This window comes from Peromyscus californicus, unplaced genomic scaffold (genome assembly GCF_007827085.1).
Source record: "Peromyscus californicus insignis strain IS unplaced genomic scaffold, ASM782708v3 Scaffold_19__1_contigs__length_69161282, whole genome shotgun sequence".
Taxonomy (NCBI): domain Eukaryota; kingdom Metazoa; phylum Chordata; class Mammalia; order Rodentia; family Cricetidae; genus Peromyscus; species Peromyscus californicus.
Window position 1 is genome coordinate 10,217,033 of NW_026294491.1, and position 18,259 is coordinate 10,235,291.

The 18,259-nt window shown below is 52.8% G+C and overlaps 1 protein-coding gene across 5 annotated transcripts in view; it reads left to right on the forward strand.

Annotated features, from left to right (window-relative positions):
- Positions 1-18,259, forward strand: part of Col18a1 (collagen type XVIII alpha 1 chain) — a 113,448-nt gene that overhangs the window by 35,336 nt on the left and 59,853 nt on the right. The window contains exon 1 of one of the 5 annotated variants that reach the window (XM_052744598.1): positions 14,886-16,650. The exons of 1 other annotated variant lie outside the window; for it this stretch is intronic. In XM_052744598.1, coding sequence (XP_052600558.1) covers positions 15,198-16,650 — 1,453 coding nt within the window. In that variant the 5' untranslated portion in view covers positions 14,886-15,197. Of the gene's footprint in view, positions 1-14,885; positions 16,651-18,259 lie in introns of those variants that run through there. 3 more of the 5 variants (XM_052744597.1, XM_052744601.1, XM_052744599.1) reach the window with 3 other exon arrangements.

Sequence of the window (18,259 nt, forward strand, 5' to 3'; positions counted from 1 at the left end):
CAACCTGGTCGTCCAAAGGGTCTCATCTTGGGGTCATTGACTGATTACATTTGCTAATTTCCTTTGTCTTTGCATGGCTGTCCACAGGTCCTGGGTGAGACAAGGATACTTCGCCTCCACAGTGTCCCTGACACTTTCCTCTCTCCCATTAGCCCTGGAACCCTGAATAGTGATCAGCTCCGACCCCAAGTTTGTGCATCCATACCTGGCATTTAAGTCAACAGACCCGAAGTCCAACAGGCCCACTTGTCTATTTACCATGGACCGGGAGGCCCCAGGCGTGGGTGTCTGCAAGGGGAGGTTTGGGTGACCATAGGAGGGTCCTACCTTAGACACAGTGAAGGAAGAGCTCCCATGTGCCCTCACAAGAGAGTAGATGGGATAGAGGGGCTGGGAACATCAGAGCATCAGGGGCTCCCTTGCAGCATCTGGCTGGCCTCCATTATTCCTTACTCCGCTTTTAGATCCCCTACAGAATGCAGGAGAGAGGCATGTGGATAAGAGGAACATGTGAGACAGGGCTGGGGCAGGGTCCACTCAGAGGAGAGGCCAGGCCTTGTAGGGTGCTACCCAGAGTATGCCTAGCATTGTCCCCAAAAGATTGTGACCAGCTGCCCAACCAGTGCAGCTTTGCGTAGATAGGCTTTGTTTCTGGCTACCTGGAGGAGCAGTCTGGGCCTGGATACTGCTATGAATGACTGGCCACTACCCACTTGACAACTGCATGCGATGGATGTGAAGAAAACCAGGGATTCCTCCTGGACCTGGCTCTTTGTCTCCCTGAATTTAAAGTCTGCTCATGGCTTTGAACTTGTGATTATAAAGAAGTCACGCGGCTGTGTATTCTCTGGCTACATCAGCTGCATTGCCACAGGCCCCTCTGGCCTCCAGTTTGTCCTCACCTGAGCTCTTAGCCCGGCTAGCTTAGCCAGTTCCTCTGTGGTGGTAACTCTACCACGCTGTGCTGGTGTGTTCCCCTAGTAGATAGACTTGGATATATCCCAGGACCTGGGATAGTCTTGAAATGGAAAGGGAGCAAGATGGGTGTGGCTATATGACTGATGATGGCTCCTGTTGGGGCACTCTCCCTGCTATCACGGTCCTGGCTCACAGGGACTTCATTCTGCCCTGACCAGGTACAGGTCAGGTGTCTGGGTAGCCTTGCTGACAATGGCCTTGACATGCAGCGGCAAGCTGTGGGTCCCTACTCCCATGGTATGTGTACATTGGAAGAGACACCTGTCTTGTGTCAAGTGATATCTGTAATTCCAGGCCAGGTCCAGTTTCTTCAGAAGCAATAGTGTGTGTGCTTAGCATAATTGTGAAGGTTCCCAGGCCCCAGAAAGTGGTGGTTTTACTCAATAGCTAGTCAACCTTATTTCTGGACAGCTGAGTGGCCCAAGCAGGCCCAGGCCGTGGCTGTGGGGGGTCACAAAGATGTTAGCAGATTTGCAAGAGAATGTGAGTAATGCAGTGTGGGTCCTGGCTCCAGGGTGTGCCTGACCCCATGGCCCCACTAACCCAATTATGGCAAGCCCTCGTCTCCTCACCCTTGGGAATCTAGTGGCATGAACATGCCCTCCATCCTTCCGTGAAAGGACCCAGTTAATAAACAACTGTTAAATCCTTAAAAGCCAAATGGGACATTCACCAAGGCTGTCTAGCTCTACCAGGGCCATCCAGGAGGCAAGCGCGCTATTTACCATCTGCAGCCCACAACTACTGAGGACCCCCACCCTGGACAGGAGGCCTCAGGCTCTAGCCTCTGCTCTGGCCTGTGTGTTCTCCTAGATTGACAGGTTCTGGAAGTAAGGACGGTGCTGTGCCTATCCTTGGTTCGTGTGAGTCATGTCTCATGAGAGCAACTGCCCTCCCATGTGAAGGATGAGGTGATTGTGTCCAGTCAAATATTAATTTCCTGGGTCAAGAGTCTTGGCTTGAAAGAAAGCTCAAGCTCTCTGTGTGCAGTTACAGAGAGGGACAGTTAATTACAGGCAGCAGGGACAGTGCCCTTGGTATGTACATAGCCTACAGTGCATCTCACAGAGGTCCTGGCATCACTTAGCCCCAAGGCTCCTAGGAAGGAAATGTCATCCCTGCCTAGGAGGCTGTTGCAGCTCCCCTCCCGTACTGGTCCTGATGGTCACCCGCGGCCACCTTTCTGCATTTTGTAGTGGGCTTTTCCACAGCTGGAGCTCCAGGGCTGTGATACTGAGACACCCTCCACTGTGTCCCGCCCTCCTTCTGTTGTCCGTGGTATGGGGTGGTCTACATGGTAGTCGGGGGCGGGGGTCGGGGGGAGGACATATGCATTAGTGGGTGGGTCTGACCCTAGCAGCTAAGTTGAAAGCAAGCGTCAAGTGCGGGGAGCCCTTGCTGCTCCTTCAGGATGAGGTGGATGGGGAGCTACAGAGCCCCTTAGCTGCAGTCTGGTTCCTGAAAAGGCCCCTGTTGAGTTTGGAAAGCATGTTAACTGTATCACTAAGGAAATTTATAATTTAAGGAAATTATGAATAACTCCCTTAGAAAATGAGACTGAAAAGTTAAAAAAGAAACATTTCATGAAATCCTTGAAAAAAAAATTCGGCCTCATTAAAGATCAGATAAATGCAGATTAAGGATCTTGGGGTTTGGAAATGTGATGTGGGTGTTTTTCTTTCTTTCTTTTTACCGCTTTATTGACATAATTCACAAGCCTGCAACCCACTCATTTAAAGATATAATTCATTGTTTTTGGTGCATTCCAAGATAACACTATCAACTTCAGAACATTTCCTTAAACAGTTTGGCTTTCAGCCCCTTTCCCCAACCCCTCCCCTGCCCTGCACAGCGAGTGTTTGGCTTTCTGCCAGAGTATTGCCAGTTCTGCGTATTCTGTGTGAATGACTTACGGCATCTGGCTCCTCTCACTCAGCGCGGTGTCTCTGGGGAAGTCTAAATCGTCTTTCATCCACAGCATAGCACACGCCAATGCTTCATTTCTTTTTTGTGACTGAATAATATTCCACTGTTTGATCGACCACTTTGGCTTGCTGTTTACACTGGATCATCTTCCCAGCTCTGCTATCCAGCCTCTCTCTGTGCAGGTAGTTTATCTCCATCGTAGTACTGTTTATGTGGATTCCTCCATCAGTGGTAATGGAATTGTGCATGACTTTTGTGTTGTAAGTTCTTGGTATCTCTCAGATAGGAATCCTTATCAAGTATACAAATGCAAGGCTTTCTTCCATTTTTGATGCTATTTCACTGTCCAAGGGTGTGGCTCGCCTTTCTTTCCTTGTTAACTGAAGCTGTCTGTGGTCATATAGAAGAATTCTTTGCCAAATCCCAAGGCCACAAAGGTTTATTCTCATCTCTTCTTCTAAGACTTTGTGTTTTTAGCTCTTACCTTTGGGTCTTCTTTGGTAAGTGGTGTGAGGCTGGGGGTTGGTATCATCCCTGGCACATGGCTACCTTACTGTACTATCTGTTCAAAGAGGACTTCTTCGCCACTGACCAGTCTTGGTGCTCATGTCAAGAGTCAGCAAACCACAGACTAGTGGGTTTGATTCTCCCAGTTCTGCTGCTCCCATATGTACACCTCTCCTTGTCCCAACACTGTGGTTTAGCTTAAGTTTTCCTGCCTTGCCCACAGTCAGGACAAATCTTTGTCACCCGCCAGTCCTACAGCCACTCAGACCCAACCAAGTAAACACAGAGACTTTTATTGGTTACAAACTGTATGGCCATGGCAGGCTTCTTGCTAACTGTTCTTACAGCTTAAATTATTCCATTTCTATTAATCTATACCTTGCCACGTGGCTCGTGACTTACCCGGCATCTTCACATGCTGTTTCTCATCATAGCGGCTAGCAGTGTCTCTCTGACTCAGCCTTCCACTTCCCAGCTTTATTCTCCTCCTTGTCCCGCCTACACTTCCTGCCTAGCCAATGGCCAATCAGTGTTTTATTTATTGACTAATCAGCAACACATTTGCCGTACAGAACATCCCACAGCACTGTGGTGCCTGGATGGTTCTTGCTTTGTGGTTAAGTACTGAAACTCTGAAATCTAAGTCCTCCAGCTTTGCTCCCACACAGTGCTGCAAACAGATGGAAACCTCTTAGAGGACTAGTGAAATGAACACATTCCTAAGTGATACTAACTAGTCAAACTAAGTCAGTATGAAATAGGCATGAGTGTCAACTATCAACTGAGAATCTAGAACCACTTGGGAGACCCGTCTCTGGGTATGCCTGTCGGGGATTGCCTTGATTACATTAATTAATATGGGATGACCCATCTTAATTGCAGGTGGGACCATTCTCTGGGCAGGGGATCCTGGATTATATAACATGGAGAAGGCAGGCTGGGTGCTAGCAAGCATGAGTGCTTCTGACTTGGATATAATGTGCCCAGTTGCTTCCAGCTCCTTCTTGGTACATCCTTTCCTGCTTGTGATGGACTGGAACCTAGAACTGTGAGCTCCAGTAAGTCTTTCCTCCCTGAAGTTATTTTGTCAGAGTATTTAATCACAGCAACAGGAAAAGAGAGCGAGACGACATACCAAAAGCAGAAAGGCAGACTTACGGCCTGTCAAGAAAAACCAGAGCACTTCACAGCTGGTTAAACCACCTAACCAGCTCTTCACAAGCTCTCAAAAGACAGAACGGGGACTCCCCCCACCACACTCTCTGAGACAGGGCTTCACTATGTGGCCCCAGCTGGCCCACCCCCAACTCATTTTTGAGACAAGACGAGAATATCCCTGACAGCAAAGATAGGGAAAGACATCGCAAAAGAGAAGGAAGGAAGGAAGGAAAAGAAAGAAAGAAAGAAAGAAAGAAAGAAAGAAAGAAAGAAAGAAAGAAAGAAAGAAAGAAAGAAAGAAAGAAAGAAAGAGAAAGAAAGAAAACTACAGACAGGAACATACAGTTGTGAACATAGACACAGAAAATTTTAACACAATGATAGCAAATCAGGCTAGGCATGGATGGTACATGCCTTTAATTTTATCACTTGGGATGCAGAGGCAGGTGGGTCTCTGAGTTTCAAGGCAGCCTGGTCTACATAGCAAGCTCTAAGCCAGCCAGGGCTGCAAAGAGAAACCCTCACTTAAAAAAAAAAGAAATAAAGGGGGCTGGAGAGATGGCTCAGTGGTTAAGAACAGGGACGCTCTTCCAGAGGACCCGGGTTCAATTCCCAGCACCCACATGGCAGCTCACAACTGTCTGTAACCCAGTTCCGGGGGGCCTGACACCCATGGCAAAACACCAATGCACATGAAATAAAAATAAATAAATTAAAAAAAAAAGAAAAAAAGATAGCAAATCTAGCAACACATCAGGAAGATTGTATATACCCATGACCAAGTGGGATTTACCCCAGAAAAGCGAAGTTGTCTTAACATCTGAAAATTAATACATTGCATTATATCAGTAGAGTAAAAATATCTCGTGGACTTTGCAACAGATCCAGAAAATGCATTCGGCAAAATCCATACTCTTCTGGAAAAAACTCTTATCAACTTATTAAATGACATTTCTGGAAAAGGGAAAGCTAATGCAGCTAAGGCTGGGCAGTCCCCTTGAGGTCCGGAACAAGGCACAGATGTCCGCTCTCACTACTTCTATTCACCACTGTACTGGAAGAGCAGCCAGGCCAGTTAGGCAAGAAAAGAACATAAAAGACATCCACATTGGGAAGCAAGAAGTGAAACTATCTGTTTGTAGATGCCGGGCCTTGAATTAGGGAAAGGAATCCATAGAAAACAGTCGGAACTCATGAGTTCTGCAAGCTTGCAGGACACAAGAGCAACATTCAAGAGCCAGCTTGTGTGTATACTGTCAACAAACAACCCACAAAATAAGTCACGAGAAAAAGCCTGCTTATAATAGCTTCAAAAATTCATAAAATATCAAGGGATAGAGTTAACAAAAGAAGTGTAAAGTGTATTTTAAAACCGTTTAAACAGCACAAACATTAAACAACAGAAATCAAGGAAGTCCTGAGAAGTCGTCAGTAGTCCAGCCCAGCTGCTTACAGATCCTCACAGCTCTCACCAGAATTCCAGCTGTGTAGAGCCTCATGGGACCCAGACTAGCCAAACAATCTTGGTTTTTGAAGGCTGTAAAAATAAAAGCCTACTGTGTTTGTGACAGGTGTGGATGGTTCTAGAGTCTGCAGTCAATCAGGGCACACTCAGATCAGCTTCGTGCAAGGGAACATTAAATTTCAGCTCTGAGAGGTAAGGTCCCTCGGGGTCCCCCACCCCACTGCTCTCCCTGCCTTGAGTTTGGTTGTTAAGACACTGCCTTGCTCAGCTTCTCCTGGATCCTTGCCTGGTGGGTTTAAAGACTCTGCAGGAACAACTTCTTGAGCCCCGGGGGATGATGCATCTCTTCCCACCTCTGCTGAGTCATCTTGAGTCCCTGAGGTGAAGAGATGGAAGGAGTGTCCCAAGAGGATCAGAAAGAAACCTGTTTCCCCAACGAGCAGTTAGTTGCTGTACTCCTCTGGATCCACGGGAAACTTGGCCACGTTTTCTTACAGGCTCCCTCTTTCCTGAACACATATCCACACATATCCACGTACATGAATATCTTCTGTACACATATTATCCGTACATAGCATATACTATACCATACTGTCAGGAGTTCTATTGCTGTGAAGAGACACCATGGCCACAGGCAACTCTTATAAAGGAAAACATTTAATTGAGGTGGTGGCTTACAGTTTCAGAGGTGAAGTCCATTATCATCAAGGTGAGGAGCATGGGGGTGTGCAGGCAGACATGGTGCTGGAGAGGTAGCTGAGAGTTCTACGTCTCGCAGGCAACAGGAAGTGGTCTGTGACACTGGGCGTAGGAGACCTCAAAGCCCAACCCCCACAGTGACACCCTTTCTCCAACAAGGCCACACCTACTCCAACAAGGCCACACCTCCTAATAGTGCCCTTCCCTCTGAGGACCATTTTCTTTCAAATCACGACACATGCATACATTCATGAACCCACCCATACATATGCACATTTACACATGCTATCCACATACACAGAACCACACGCATCACTCTGCTGTTTACATGGAACATGCACACGGAGCCATATGTATCTCTCTGCATACTGTCGTTCACACACAGCCACATGTGTCTCTGTACACTGCTGCTTACATACAATCCAGTGTATATGCATATCCATGTCCGGGTCTGTGTCTCCTCACGGCCACTGGTGTCCACATGTGGGCTCACCTTCTTGTATGTCCCCTTGCCGGCCTTTTCTTGTGATCAGCTGCACCCTAACCCTCCTGCCCGTGTCCTCTGAACATTCCCACACCTGAGGAGCTTGTGACATCTGTCTGCCATGCAAGAAAGGGGACATATTTCAGATAGTCTCATTACCCCATCATCCCGATAGGTACTATAGATGCTTTAAATATGTTTATTTTTAAAATATTATATTATTACTTTAAAGAAACTGTGTGTGTGTGTGTGTGTGTGTGTGTGTGTGTGTGTGTGTGTGTGTGTGTGTGTGGTCATCCACTGTGTCCCCTGCCATGGTGTCCTGTCCTGTGTTCCCTGCCCCCCTCACCCCCTTTTCTTCTATCAGTCATCCTGATCACCCTGGCTGCCTTCCTCAAGGAGGCTCAGTGGAGACCCCATTGGACACAGATCTCTTGTGTGTTTCTAGACACCCCCAGCCTGTGGGTGGCGAGACACCATTGGACACAGCCCTCTTGTGTATTTCTAGACACCCCCAGCCTGTGGGTGAGACTGGGCACTGCTTGGCCTTTAATCAGGAGCCAAGAGCTTGTCACTGGTATGTCACCACTAGTGGAAGAATCTGGATTGAGGACTGGGAGATTCTCCTTCCCACCTGCAGTCTCCTGTGCTCTGCCATGCGACCCCAGAACCTGGGTGATGATGATTGGCGGGGGGGGGGGGGGGGGGGGGGGGGGAGGGGGAGGGGGGGATGGGGTTGACTTGGTCTCTTCCCTAGGGAGGGAAGGGTTACAGGACCAAGTGGAGACAGAAGAAGGGTTCTGTAGGCCAGTAGTTAAAAATTAGATAGGATGTTGCAATGTGCCCTCTTTTGCCTTGGATGTTGGGTTGCGTGCTTGGTGTGTATGTGTGTGTGTGTGTGTGTGTGTGTGTGTGTGTGTGTGTGTGTGGTGGGGGGAGCTGTGCAGGTTTCTCAGGTGACTGAGCACCAGGAAGGGGAAGAGCCTGGAGCTCTAGCTGCAGCTACTTCTCCTCCTCCTCCTCCTCCTCCTCTTCCTCTTCCCTCCTCCTCCAAGATAGGATTTCTCTGTGTAACAGCCCTGGCTGTCCTGGAACACGCCCTGTAGCCCAGGCTGGCCTCGAACTCACAGAGATCCGCCTGCCTCTGCCTCCCGAGTGCTGGGATTAAAGGCGTGTGCCACCACCATCTGGCTAGCCACCTCTTCTTACTCTCCAGGAAAGTTCCAGGTGACTCTAACAGCCAGCCAGCCAGGGACCAGAGAAGGCGCTGCCTGGCTGGGGTAGAGCCCAGGCTGTGAAACCTAGGGAGCTTATCCAGCTTGTCTGTGAGGCCTCCCCGAGCTGAGGAGCCTTGAAGGGGCATCACCAGAGCTTTCGTCCTTTGTCCTTTCGTTTTAAACGTTGCCCTTAGCGAGGTGCCCTGCAGAGAGTTTACGGCTGCGCACAGATGATGGGGTTGTTTCTGGCACAGAGGACAGTGGAGAAGCAGTGTTTGGGTACTCTTTGGGTGAAATGTCTCCTGATGGAATGACAGACACCAGGATGACAGGTGTCCAGGCTCTGTCCCTCATAGGCTTGGGGACAGTTGCCAGGGTCTAGCTGGGTCAGTGAGTGGGACCAGGACACGGTTCCCGTGCTGACTGGCCCCTTCAGCCCCCCATGTGGCCTTTGTATCCAAAGGAAGGAGTCCACAGAAGACCCGAATTTTACCGGAGTGGTTTAGATCACGCTGGCCCCAGCCGGTGGACATGGGGGAGAGCCACGTGGAATGTAGGCAGTGGGCTGTGGTGACTTCCTGGCTCCTCCGCCATTGTTCTTTCCTACTCAGCTTTGGGCTAGGCCGAGGCTAGCCCTGAGAGACCCATGGAGATGTACAGACTCCAGGGATACCGTGGGCGAGGTCTCAGGGTGGCCTCCACACAAGATGTGACACCTGGCAGTGATGGATGAGCTTCTGACCCCCCGAGCTCCCAGCTGACTCCCAGAGCCACCGCGAGGCTCATGGCCTTTTCTGTCTTAACGGCTCACTCTGCTAAGAGCCGGTTCCTGCTCAAATGTGGGTGTCTTGGAGTTTTTAATGAAAATAAAAGACTGCATTATTCAGGAATCCAAACCAGACGGGCCAACAAGACAGAACAAACCCTGGCTTGGGGCAGGGGTGCGTCTTGCCGCTGCAGTGAGAGGGCGGAACCTTCTGGAAGGGACTGAGTGCCGGGAGGAATGGTACATGCAGAGCTAATGACTCCTTTCAGATGGGTGCTTGCCCCCTTGTCCCCATGGTGATTGGAGGAGGGCGCGGTCCCCGAGCCAAAGGGACCCTGGCCTGAAGAAGATTTGGTGTTTTCTGGGAGTGTAGAGGTTGTGTTTAGAGGAGCTACAGTGATGCCCTTAGGGCACATGAGGAGGGCAGGAGACTTACAAACAGGAAGTAGCAGGGTAGCAGGGGCATTCTGGGCTCCTGAGGGTTTCAGGAAGGGGGTAGGCAGTTTGCCAGATTGAAACACAGCTAAAAGGGACGCCTTTAGGTTCCCGATTTGGTAGCTCTCTAGTTCCCAAGATTCCTTGTGTCCCTGTCATTCCTGAGCTGGGAATGATGGCGCAGAGGGAGTGGCTTCTTGCATGGCAAGAACTTGCTGTGGCACACCCAAGGACCTTGGCAGGCAAGGGTGAGGGACGGCTCGTGTCTTGGTACCTTGATTCTGAAGCTGAGATAAACTCATTCGCCCTCCCAGGTGCTTCTGGGTTCACTAGAGGTGATCGTTCCCCAGAGCTTTGCTACTGTCCACCTTGACCAAGTCTTGAGCCTTGCTGGCTGGCGAGGGCAGGAGGAGTCACATGTGACTGTCGTCCCGGAGGATCAAGAGGGGACCTGTATTGACTGCCTGCCATGGTAGGGGCAGCTTACACCAGTCCTTGAGGCCATATTGGCCCTCAGGCTCAGGAGGCCCTCCACGCTATGCTGGCTGCTCAGTCGACTCAGAAGTGAGCTGGATAGAACATGGCTCTGTAGAGGTCAGCATAAGTGTGTTGCCACAGGCCCCATGGAATGGCTTGATTTCCAGGTTCCACACTATGGGAGCTCTGCCAACAGGAGCCTCAGCATGGCTTCCGGGAGGGTTATATTTGACAGACTACAAGGGCTACACCAAACAAGTCGGGCACTGGTGCCTAGGGATAGAAGTGACAGGTTTCCCTCACAAGATGACGGGCAACAGAGCAGGAGTGCCAGCCCAAGGTCAGACTCAGATGCAGTCCGAGAAGGCCTCAGGCATTTCCTCAAATCACAGGTTGCCAGTGGACACTGACTTCTAGGAAAGTTGTTCTCACAACTGCCCGAGAGGGGAAGGGAAGCTGCAGGCCCACGGTTGGGAATCTGGAGCGTGGGGGAGGCCTGTTTCTGGGGCATTGCTGTTCCTGGGGCCCGCTGTTGATCCCTGTGTTTCTGACCAATTCCTCCTGCTCTCTAGGAGCTGGAGAGGGGGCTCATGGGAGATACTCTCAGTGGCTTCCTGGGGGACCATGTGATTGAGCCCAGTTTGTGATGAGTTCCTTGAGAACGCAGATGCTCCAGGGACACAGTCCCCCCACTCCAGCGCCCCCCCCCCCACCACCCCCGTATTCAGCATTCAGCCTGCCCCTGCCAGGGAATGAACCTGAGTCAGATGGGGAGGGACTCCAGCCTGGGCCTCTCTCCTCTTCAGGTTCTTAGCCCTTAGACAATGTCCTCTCTCTATCTTTCCTTAGATGTAGGGATCTCTCTTTAGTGTGGCATTATGGCTGTTATCATCTGGGCCAAGTAGTCTCTATGCTTCTCCCAGATCTTGCATGACACTGTGCTGTCCAAAAGGTCTGAGGTCTCCCTTGACCAGGCAATGGCAGGGAAATGGGTTGGTATTGCTCCTGACTCCTCAGCTTCTGTTCTCTGTCCCCAAAGGGTGATACGGCATTTGAAACCCTGACCTCTGCTCTTGTGGGTGATGCCAGATGGGACCCTTTACATAGGGCTGGGTGGGACACAGATGATGGCCTCTGGTAGGCTAGGACCTTGGCTCTCCCTGAGTACACACACAGGTGTTTCTATGAGCATGTGTGTATGTGTGAATGTATGAGCATGTGTGTTTGAGTGTATTGAGTGGGCACGTACGTACATGTATGTGTGTGTGTGTGTGTAAGTACACCTATGTGGGAATGTGTGTCCATGAGTGTGTGTGCATATACATGTATAGTGTAAGACTCCCGATGGAAGCCAAAGCTTAGAGCCTGAGCTATGAATCTGTCCACGGTGCTCATGAGTAAATGCTGAATCTGTGATGTTCCCGAAATGAGCAACCAGGTGGGGGAGTGCTAAGCATGAGTGAATGCTGGATGAGGTGCGGGCACTCAGGGCTGGAGGGCTTCTTGCCCTCCTCCATAGGCCCCTTGAAATGGGACCTATTGCCATGGCATTGCCTCCATCCCTGGCTCGTGGCTTTCCCCGGGCATTTCATGCTGAGTCCCTGGGTGCAGGACCAGCCTTCCAGGCAAGTGGTCCCGGGAATAACCATCTGAATGAGGCAGGGGATGTTGAAGGTCTCTCCTCCCCCTCTTCCCTGCCATAAGGCTGAGTCCCCTCTCCCCATACATGCAGGGGAGGGGTTCTGGACTCTGCCCTGGGATTTTCCAGAGACATTTCGAGGCATGAAATCACATTAGGGATTTTTCAAGCAGACTGTTCACTGGGCATTTTTAGAACAGATGTAAGCATCATGGGGATTAACTTGGAGACGTAGGACTCGGGGGCGGGGCAGAGATGTGTGCATGTGACTGCGCTGCTCCTAGAGAGGGACTTGGTCTCCGGCTGTCTGCAGCTGCATTCTGATCCCGACAACGGAGCCCTGCCCTTTAGACAGCTATTGATCGATGACGCCCCACATTTTGATGTGGGGACAGTTGGGGACATGCCCGTGGGGCTGTTTCATCACACTGCAGCATCACCACGGCACTCAGCCTGGGGGGAGGGTGGCAGTGACTCTGGGGACAGCTTAGAGAAAGCGGGGGCCAGAAGGGGCAGCTGGCCGAGGCTCTAGAAGGGGCGTAGCCTGGTGGTCAAGCTCTGACATGGGATTACACGAGCGTGTCTGTGTGTGTTCACGCACAGGCTGCCTGCCAGGTGCCATTTCTTCACTCTTCTGGGCTCTTGAGCCGGGCCCATGGCCTCTGTGTCTTTATTTCTTCATTCTGTGGAATGGGTTCTCACAGGGCCCTCAACATGTGCCTGGCTGGTGCGGGGACTCTGCTGGGCTCACCTTTGTACTCAGTTCTCTGGGATTCCAGCTCCATGGAGTATGGATGGGAAGATTCTTTTGTCACTGGGGAACCTCAGGGAGGAAGCCAGGGACTATAAGGTAACAATTAGAAGCGGTGCTGGAGTCGTGTCCAGCCCTTATCATCGCCAGGAACCCCAGGCCAAGAGCAGGGAAGGGGCGAATGTAGGTGAGACCCAGTGCTGAGTCCCTCGAGTGACAGACCTCTGTCCCTCTGCTGGGCCCTTCTGAATGGGACTGAGGGTGGCCATCCTTGGCAGTGGGTACTTCTCCAGAGTTCATGTCAGGGCGACCCTTGCCACCTTCCTGCCTGCTGGCCATCGGACACTTGTGTTCGTTGAGATGTTTTGGCTTCTCATTCTTGGGTCTCTGCTTGAACCAACCTCCTGCCCTTCCTCCTCTGTAGCCAACCTGTTTCTGCCGGCCCGGCCCTTCCCCCTAATGAGGCCCCACTTCCCTGCGGGCTGCCTCCTGCCTCCCTGCTCGTCCTGGTCCTGAGACTGCCCTCCACCCTCACTTAGGGCACAGACTCCAGGCACCATGCCTTCCTTTGGAGTCATTCTTTCAGCATCCTGCCTGGACACCGAGGGCCTGGAGGAAGCCTGAGCAGCTGTCCCTGCTGTCCCGGGATAGCTGGGATCCACACTGGCTTGAACTTGGTACAGAGCTGGGCAGGAGCAAAGTTCTTGGATAAACACTGACCTTTCCTGGGTGGGAGGTCCCAGGTGCTGCTCTGGTTGGAAGTGTTCCGATAGATATGGGGTACCTACAACATCCTAGAGAGGCCAAGCCCGTCCCACCAGGCCCTGTGAGAAGTGGGATCAGGACCACTCACAGCACCAATGCTCCTTACTCCAGTGCGTTTACCCATCTTGGGTGCGGCTGGGGTACATTTTTCACCCACTTCAGTAGTGATGGGAGCGAGGCAGAGAGCTGTGCCCTGTGGGGTCCGGGAAGCAGAACCATGGAATGTGGGAGCTTGCGGGGCATTCTGTCTCCTTGGTTTCATTTTTGTGGATGATGGGTTTGATTAGATACAGAGTGCCTCAGAAATGCAAAAACCCAGCTGCAGCCTGGGCCTCTCTGTCCAAAGCCCTAGGGTATGTGGGTCACCTGGGTGGTTGCCCATAGCCTAACCCCCAAATCTAGCTATCGAAGAGGTCTCAATGTTGTAGGGGCTGGTGAGACATGCGGCCAGGTAGCCAAGCAAGCGTGAACCTTCCCCACCTACGTCTTGCTGTTGCCTAGGGTTCACAGGCAGGCAGGTGGGCACTGAGGCAGGAGGATGTCCCTGGTGACCCTCCAGCCTCTCTGAACTGACTGGTAGAAGCCTGCCTGACCTCATGGGGTCAGGACAGTGAAGGCTGGTAGGTATCCGTGTGCTGCAACCCAGAGCAGGCTGCAGGATTGACAAGCCACCTACATACAGCTCCTGGTTTGTTCTAGATAGGGTGAAGTTTTATCTGAAGCTGTGTGAAGGAAAAGAACAGAAACGGGAAGAAACAGTACGGGAAGCATACGGCTGCAGGCTGACCAGGTGAAGCATATACCTGAGCAGCAGCAATGCCCTGACTCTGTCACTCTTGGGACAGCCTAAGGGGATACCTGATAATGGTGGAGTCCCAGTGCACATGAACTTGGCCCCCAGCTCTACATTAGCCCCTGGGCTCCACCTAAGATGTGGGCAGGACTCACTCTCCAGCCTCACCTTGCAGGATTTAGGGTGATTAGTATCTTCACAAGCCCCTAAGCAATGCCATGCCCTCTACACACAGCCGGACTCGATAAAACAGGAGTCAGGGGCCTGCTATTGGACATCCCTTGGATAAATCCCACCTGTTTTTCTTTACCTTCATCTTGAGAATCAACCACTGCTACAATCTGTTCATTTGAAGCAACTCCCAAGAGTTAGTTTTGAAACACTTGCAAGGACCTAGAGACACCAAGGACAGCGGAGCAAGTCACTGCAGGGAGAGAACACTACAGGCAGGTCATATGAGAGAATTTAAGAATAAAATAGAGAAGGAAGTAATGTGTCCACCAAGGCCCCAGTAGGCTCTTGGGGTCCAAGGGACAGGATGAATTGATGGCTTTAGGGTTTGAGCAGGTAGGAGGACTGCATGTTAGGTTAACTGGGGATGGGGGTGGGGGAGAGGGGGTAGGGGAAGGAACAGACACCCACCCTGTCTCTGAAGCAACAGTTGAAACCCAAGAATTGAAACAGCAGCAAGCCGAGCATTTTTTTAAACTCCATTTCATCAGAGAATGGTGGCCAGCAGCCAGGACTTCCGGGTGCTCTCCCATGGAGGCAGTAGGAGCTGGGGCGCGGCCTCCATGTCCCCAAGGACCCTGGCCAGGCCCCCCACGCCCACACACGCTCTCAGCAGTGTCTCAGCAGCTCTCAGTAGCACAAGCTGGAGTTCCACTGGGTGTCCCTTGACGGCCTTTCTGCTCTGTGGCTGCTCCTGGAGGTGCAGAAAGGAAGGAGTTAAATGGAATCTGAAGGTACCGGCTGGGGGGGTCACCTTGATTCTCAGGCTGGGTTCCTTCCCTTCTGCCAGAGGGAAGTGGCGGAGGAGGGAGACTGGGAAACGTGAATGGGGGAGGGTGGGGACCTGGCAGGCCCCACCTCCAGGACCACAGGAGCCGCCCCAGCTCAGAGGCTTGCACTGCCCCGATGGCTCCCGACCCCAGCAGACGCCGCCTCCGGCTGCTGCTCCTGCTGCCGCTGCTGCTCTTCTGCTGCCTTGAGCCTGCCAGGGCTGACGGGAATTCCCTGAACCCCCTGAATCCCTTGAATCCTCTGGTGTGGCTGTGGCCCACCAAGACCGACGATCCCGTCTCCGAGCCCCAGATCAGTTCACCTGTGCAGCTCACAGAGAACCCCACCACGCACGTGGTCCCCCAGGATGGCCTCACAGAACAGCCGACGACTCCTCCCAACCCCAAGCTGGCCCTGGAGGATCAGCAAGCTGGCCAGAGTGGGACCCCTACAACCCAGGTCACCCCCATTTCCCCGACGGCCTCTGCGGCGAGCCCAGACATGAAGGAGGAGAATGTTGCCGGCGTTGGAGCCAAGATTCTGAATGTGGCTCAGGGCATTCGGAGCTTCGTCCAGCTGTGGGATGAGGACATGGCTGCTGAGAACTCTGCTGGGATGGAAGCCTCAGCTTCCCCCTTCACTACATCCCTCCTCACCCCTACTGAGCTCTCCAGTGCCCCCCAGGAGGGTGAGACCACTCTCTGGCTAAGCAGTGGCGTTCCAAGTTCTCCAGATGTTCAGACAACTGAGGCTGGCACCCTGGCTGTGCCCACCCAGCCACCTCCCTCCCTGAGCAGCCTCCAGGCACCACTGAGAAGACCCTCAGTGCCACCAGCACCCCCAGGTAGAGCTTTTCTCTCTTTTACACAAATCAGGACTCCTCTCTGGGGGAGCCAGAAGCCCCCCAGGCAGCCCCAGCATCTGGAGGGGAAAGGACTCTTGCCTATGGCATCCAGGCCCAGCCAGCAGCACCAACACCCTGATGCCCACTCTGACATCCACAGGCACATACCTCTTCCACTTCCCCTGGTGACGGGTCCCCTGGTGACGGCTTCTCTGAGTGTGCACGGTTTACTCTCTGTCCCTCCCTCTGACCCTTCAGCCCAGCTCTCTCAAGTAGCAGCTTTACCTGGGTTCCCTGGTGCTTGGGTTTCCCACGTGGCTACCTCTTCAGGGCCTGCGCTTTCCAATGACTCTGCCCTGCCGGGAACTGGCTCTCTGACCTCTGCCAGCCAATGCCTGCCCCTGCCGCCCACTTTGACCGTCTGCAGCCACCTAGGTATTGGACACTTCTGGCTGCCTAACCATCTGCACCACAGAAGCAGGGAGGAGGTGGAGGCCACTGCCCGGGCATGGGGGCACCTCCTCCAGACAAACTGCCATCCCTTCCTTGCCTGGTTCTTCTGTCTGCTGTTGGCTCCCTCATGTGGCCGAGGCCCACCACCTGCCCTGCCACCTTGCCGTCAGTTCTGTGAGGTCCTGGAGGATGGATGCTGGAACGTCCTGGATGGGGGCAGGCTGCCCATCCACTGTGCCTCGCTCCCTTCTCAGGAGGATGGGTACTGTGTGTTTATTGGGCCAGATGCAGGTAACCAAGCGGCCTCCAACCTCCCCTCTCCTTTTCGCTTTGTCAAGAGAGCTCAGCCAGGGCCGATGAAGGTCTGGCGCAGGCTCCCCGCCCCTGCCTCACTCACCGAGCCTGGGTAGTGGCATTGGAGAGGTGCTGGGGTATGGTGTTCTGTGACGGGGAGGAGGCTGGGGTCTGGGCGTGGCCATGACCACAGGTTCTATGTCTGCAGCAGGTGTGACAGGTCATCACCTGCTCCAGGTGCTCCCCGAGTCACAGGGAGACTTGGTCCACACAGAGTTAGCCAGGGGCTGCCTCAGTGACAGGCTGGAAATTGAGAAACCAAGCAGTAACGGGACATGACCGAGGGAGCTTTGATTCCTACAAAATTCCAGCTGCTCCGTCCTTGTCCCTAGCCTCTGAGCCACGTTGTCTGAAGTTCTCCCTGTGGCCCCAAGCCAGGCTAGCCAAAGGGCTGAAAGGCGCCAGCCACAACAGGGAGGGTCATAGGCTCCAGCCTCCTATACAGCCCACAGGCTTCTGCCCAGCCAAGCTCTGGCGTACATAGCCTTTGATGGCTACGGGATGGCCACGTGAACAGAAGAGGGAGTCAGGCTTCAGATTATCCCAGGATCAAGGCCGGGCAGGGGCAGTTGGACCAGGCCCTAAGTGGCTTCCTTTTGTGTCTAGTCAGGGACCAGGCCCTTTGGATAGCGCTACCAAGCTGTGCTCCTGACCTCTCAGCTCCTGTTTGGGTTGGGAGGCCTTGGCCAGCCTGTAGGACGTGACATCTGTCCTCTGCGTGAGGGGAAGTGGCCTTGCCCTTTAGTCAGTGGGCTCTGGAGCTGGGAGGCTCTGCTGGACTCAAAGGGGTGTCTGCTGTAGTCATTTCAGGTATGTAGTAGTGCAGCCATGAGGATTCCCTGGGATTCTGTAGGGAATCATCCTGTTGGATGCTAGCAGGACGGACTTGGGTGGTTCCTGGCAAGTTGCTGGCCCAGAGCCTGCACAGACCGTGTGCAGCAGGCCTAGGGTATAGCAAGAAAAGGGTTACAGGTAGGACAGAGTCAAGCACTAGACAGATAGTACTCAGTCCCAGGAAAGGCCTGGACTGGAGGAACATGTGGGTGGAGGACCACCCAGAGGATGAGCAGGTCTCTGGCTGAGAAGATGCATGCAGAGGGTAAGACACAGACCATGGGCAGAGGACTTGGATGTGTGAGCCTGCTCCAGGAAGGGCCTGGGCTGTGCAGAAGCCACGGGGATGCTCATGGCTTCATTAGGGGCCACAGCTGGACCTGGGAGGGTGGGGCCACCCCAGGGCTATTGGCTCAGATTTTACCCAGCTGGTGTCACAGGGAGTCAGTCCCACACACATTCCATCCTTGAAATAGCTGAACGTGGAGTGGCTCAGGCTGCCTCCCGGTGGAGGCCCGCACCTGGCCACAGCTGGCAGAGCCCATCATTTTGCATGGATAGCTCCACAGGAATGTGTTTTGACAGGAGAACAGCCTACCACATCTTCTGTTAGAGCCGTGCAAGATGATGGGGAGTCATGTGGGCTGCTATCCAGGGTGAGGAGGGCCCGGCTGTGTGTCTGCCTCAGGGGCAGCCAGAGGCTACAAAGGCA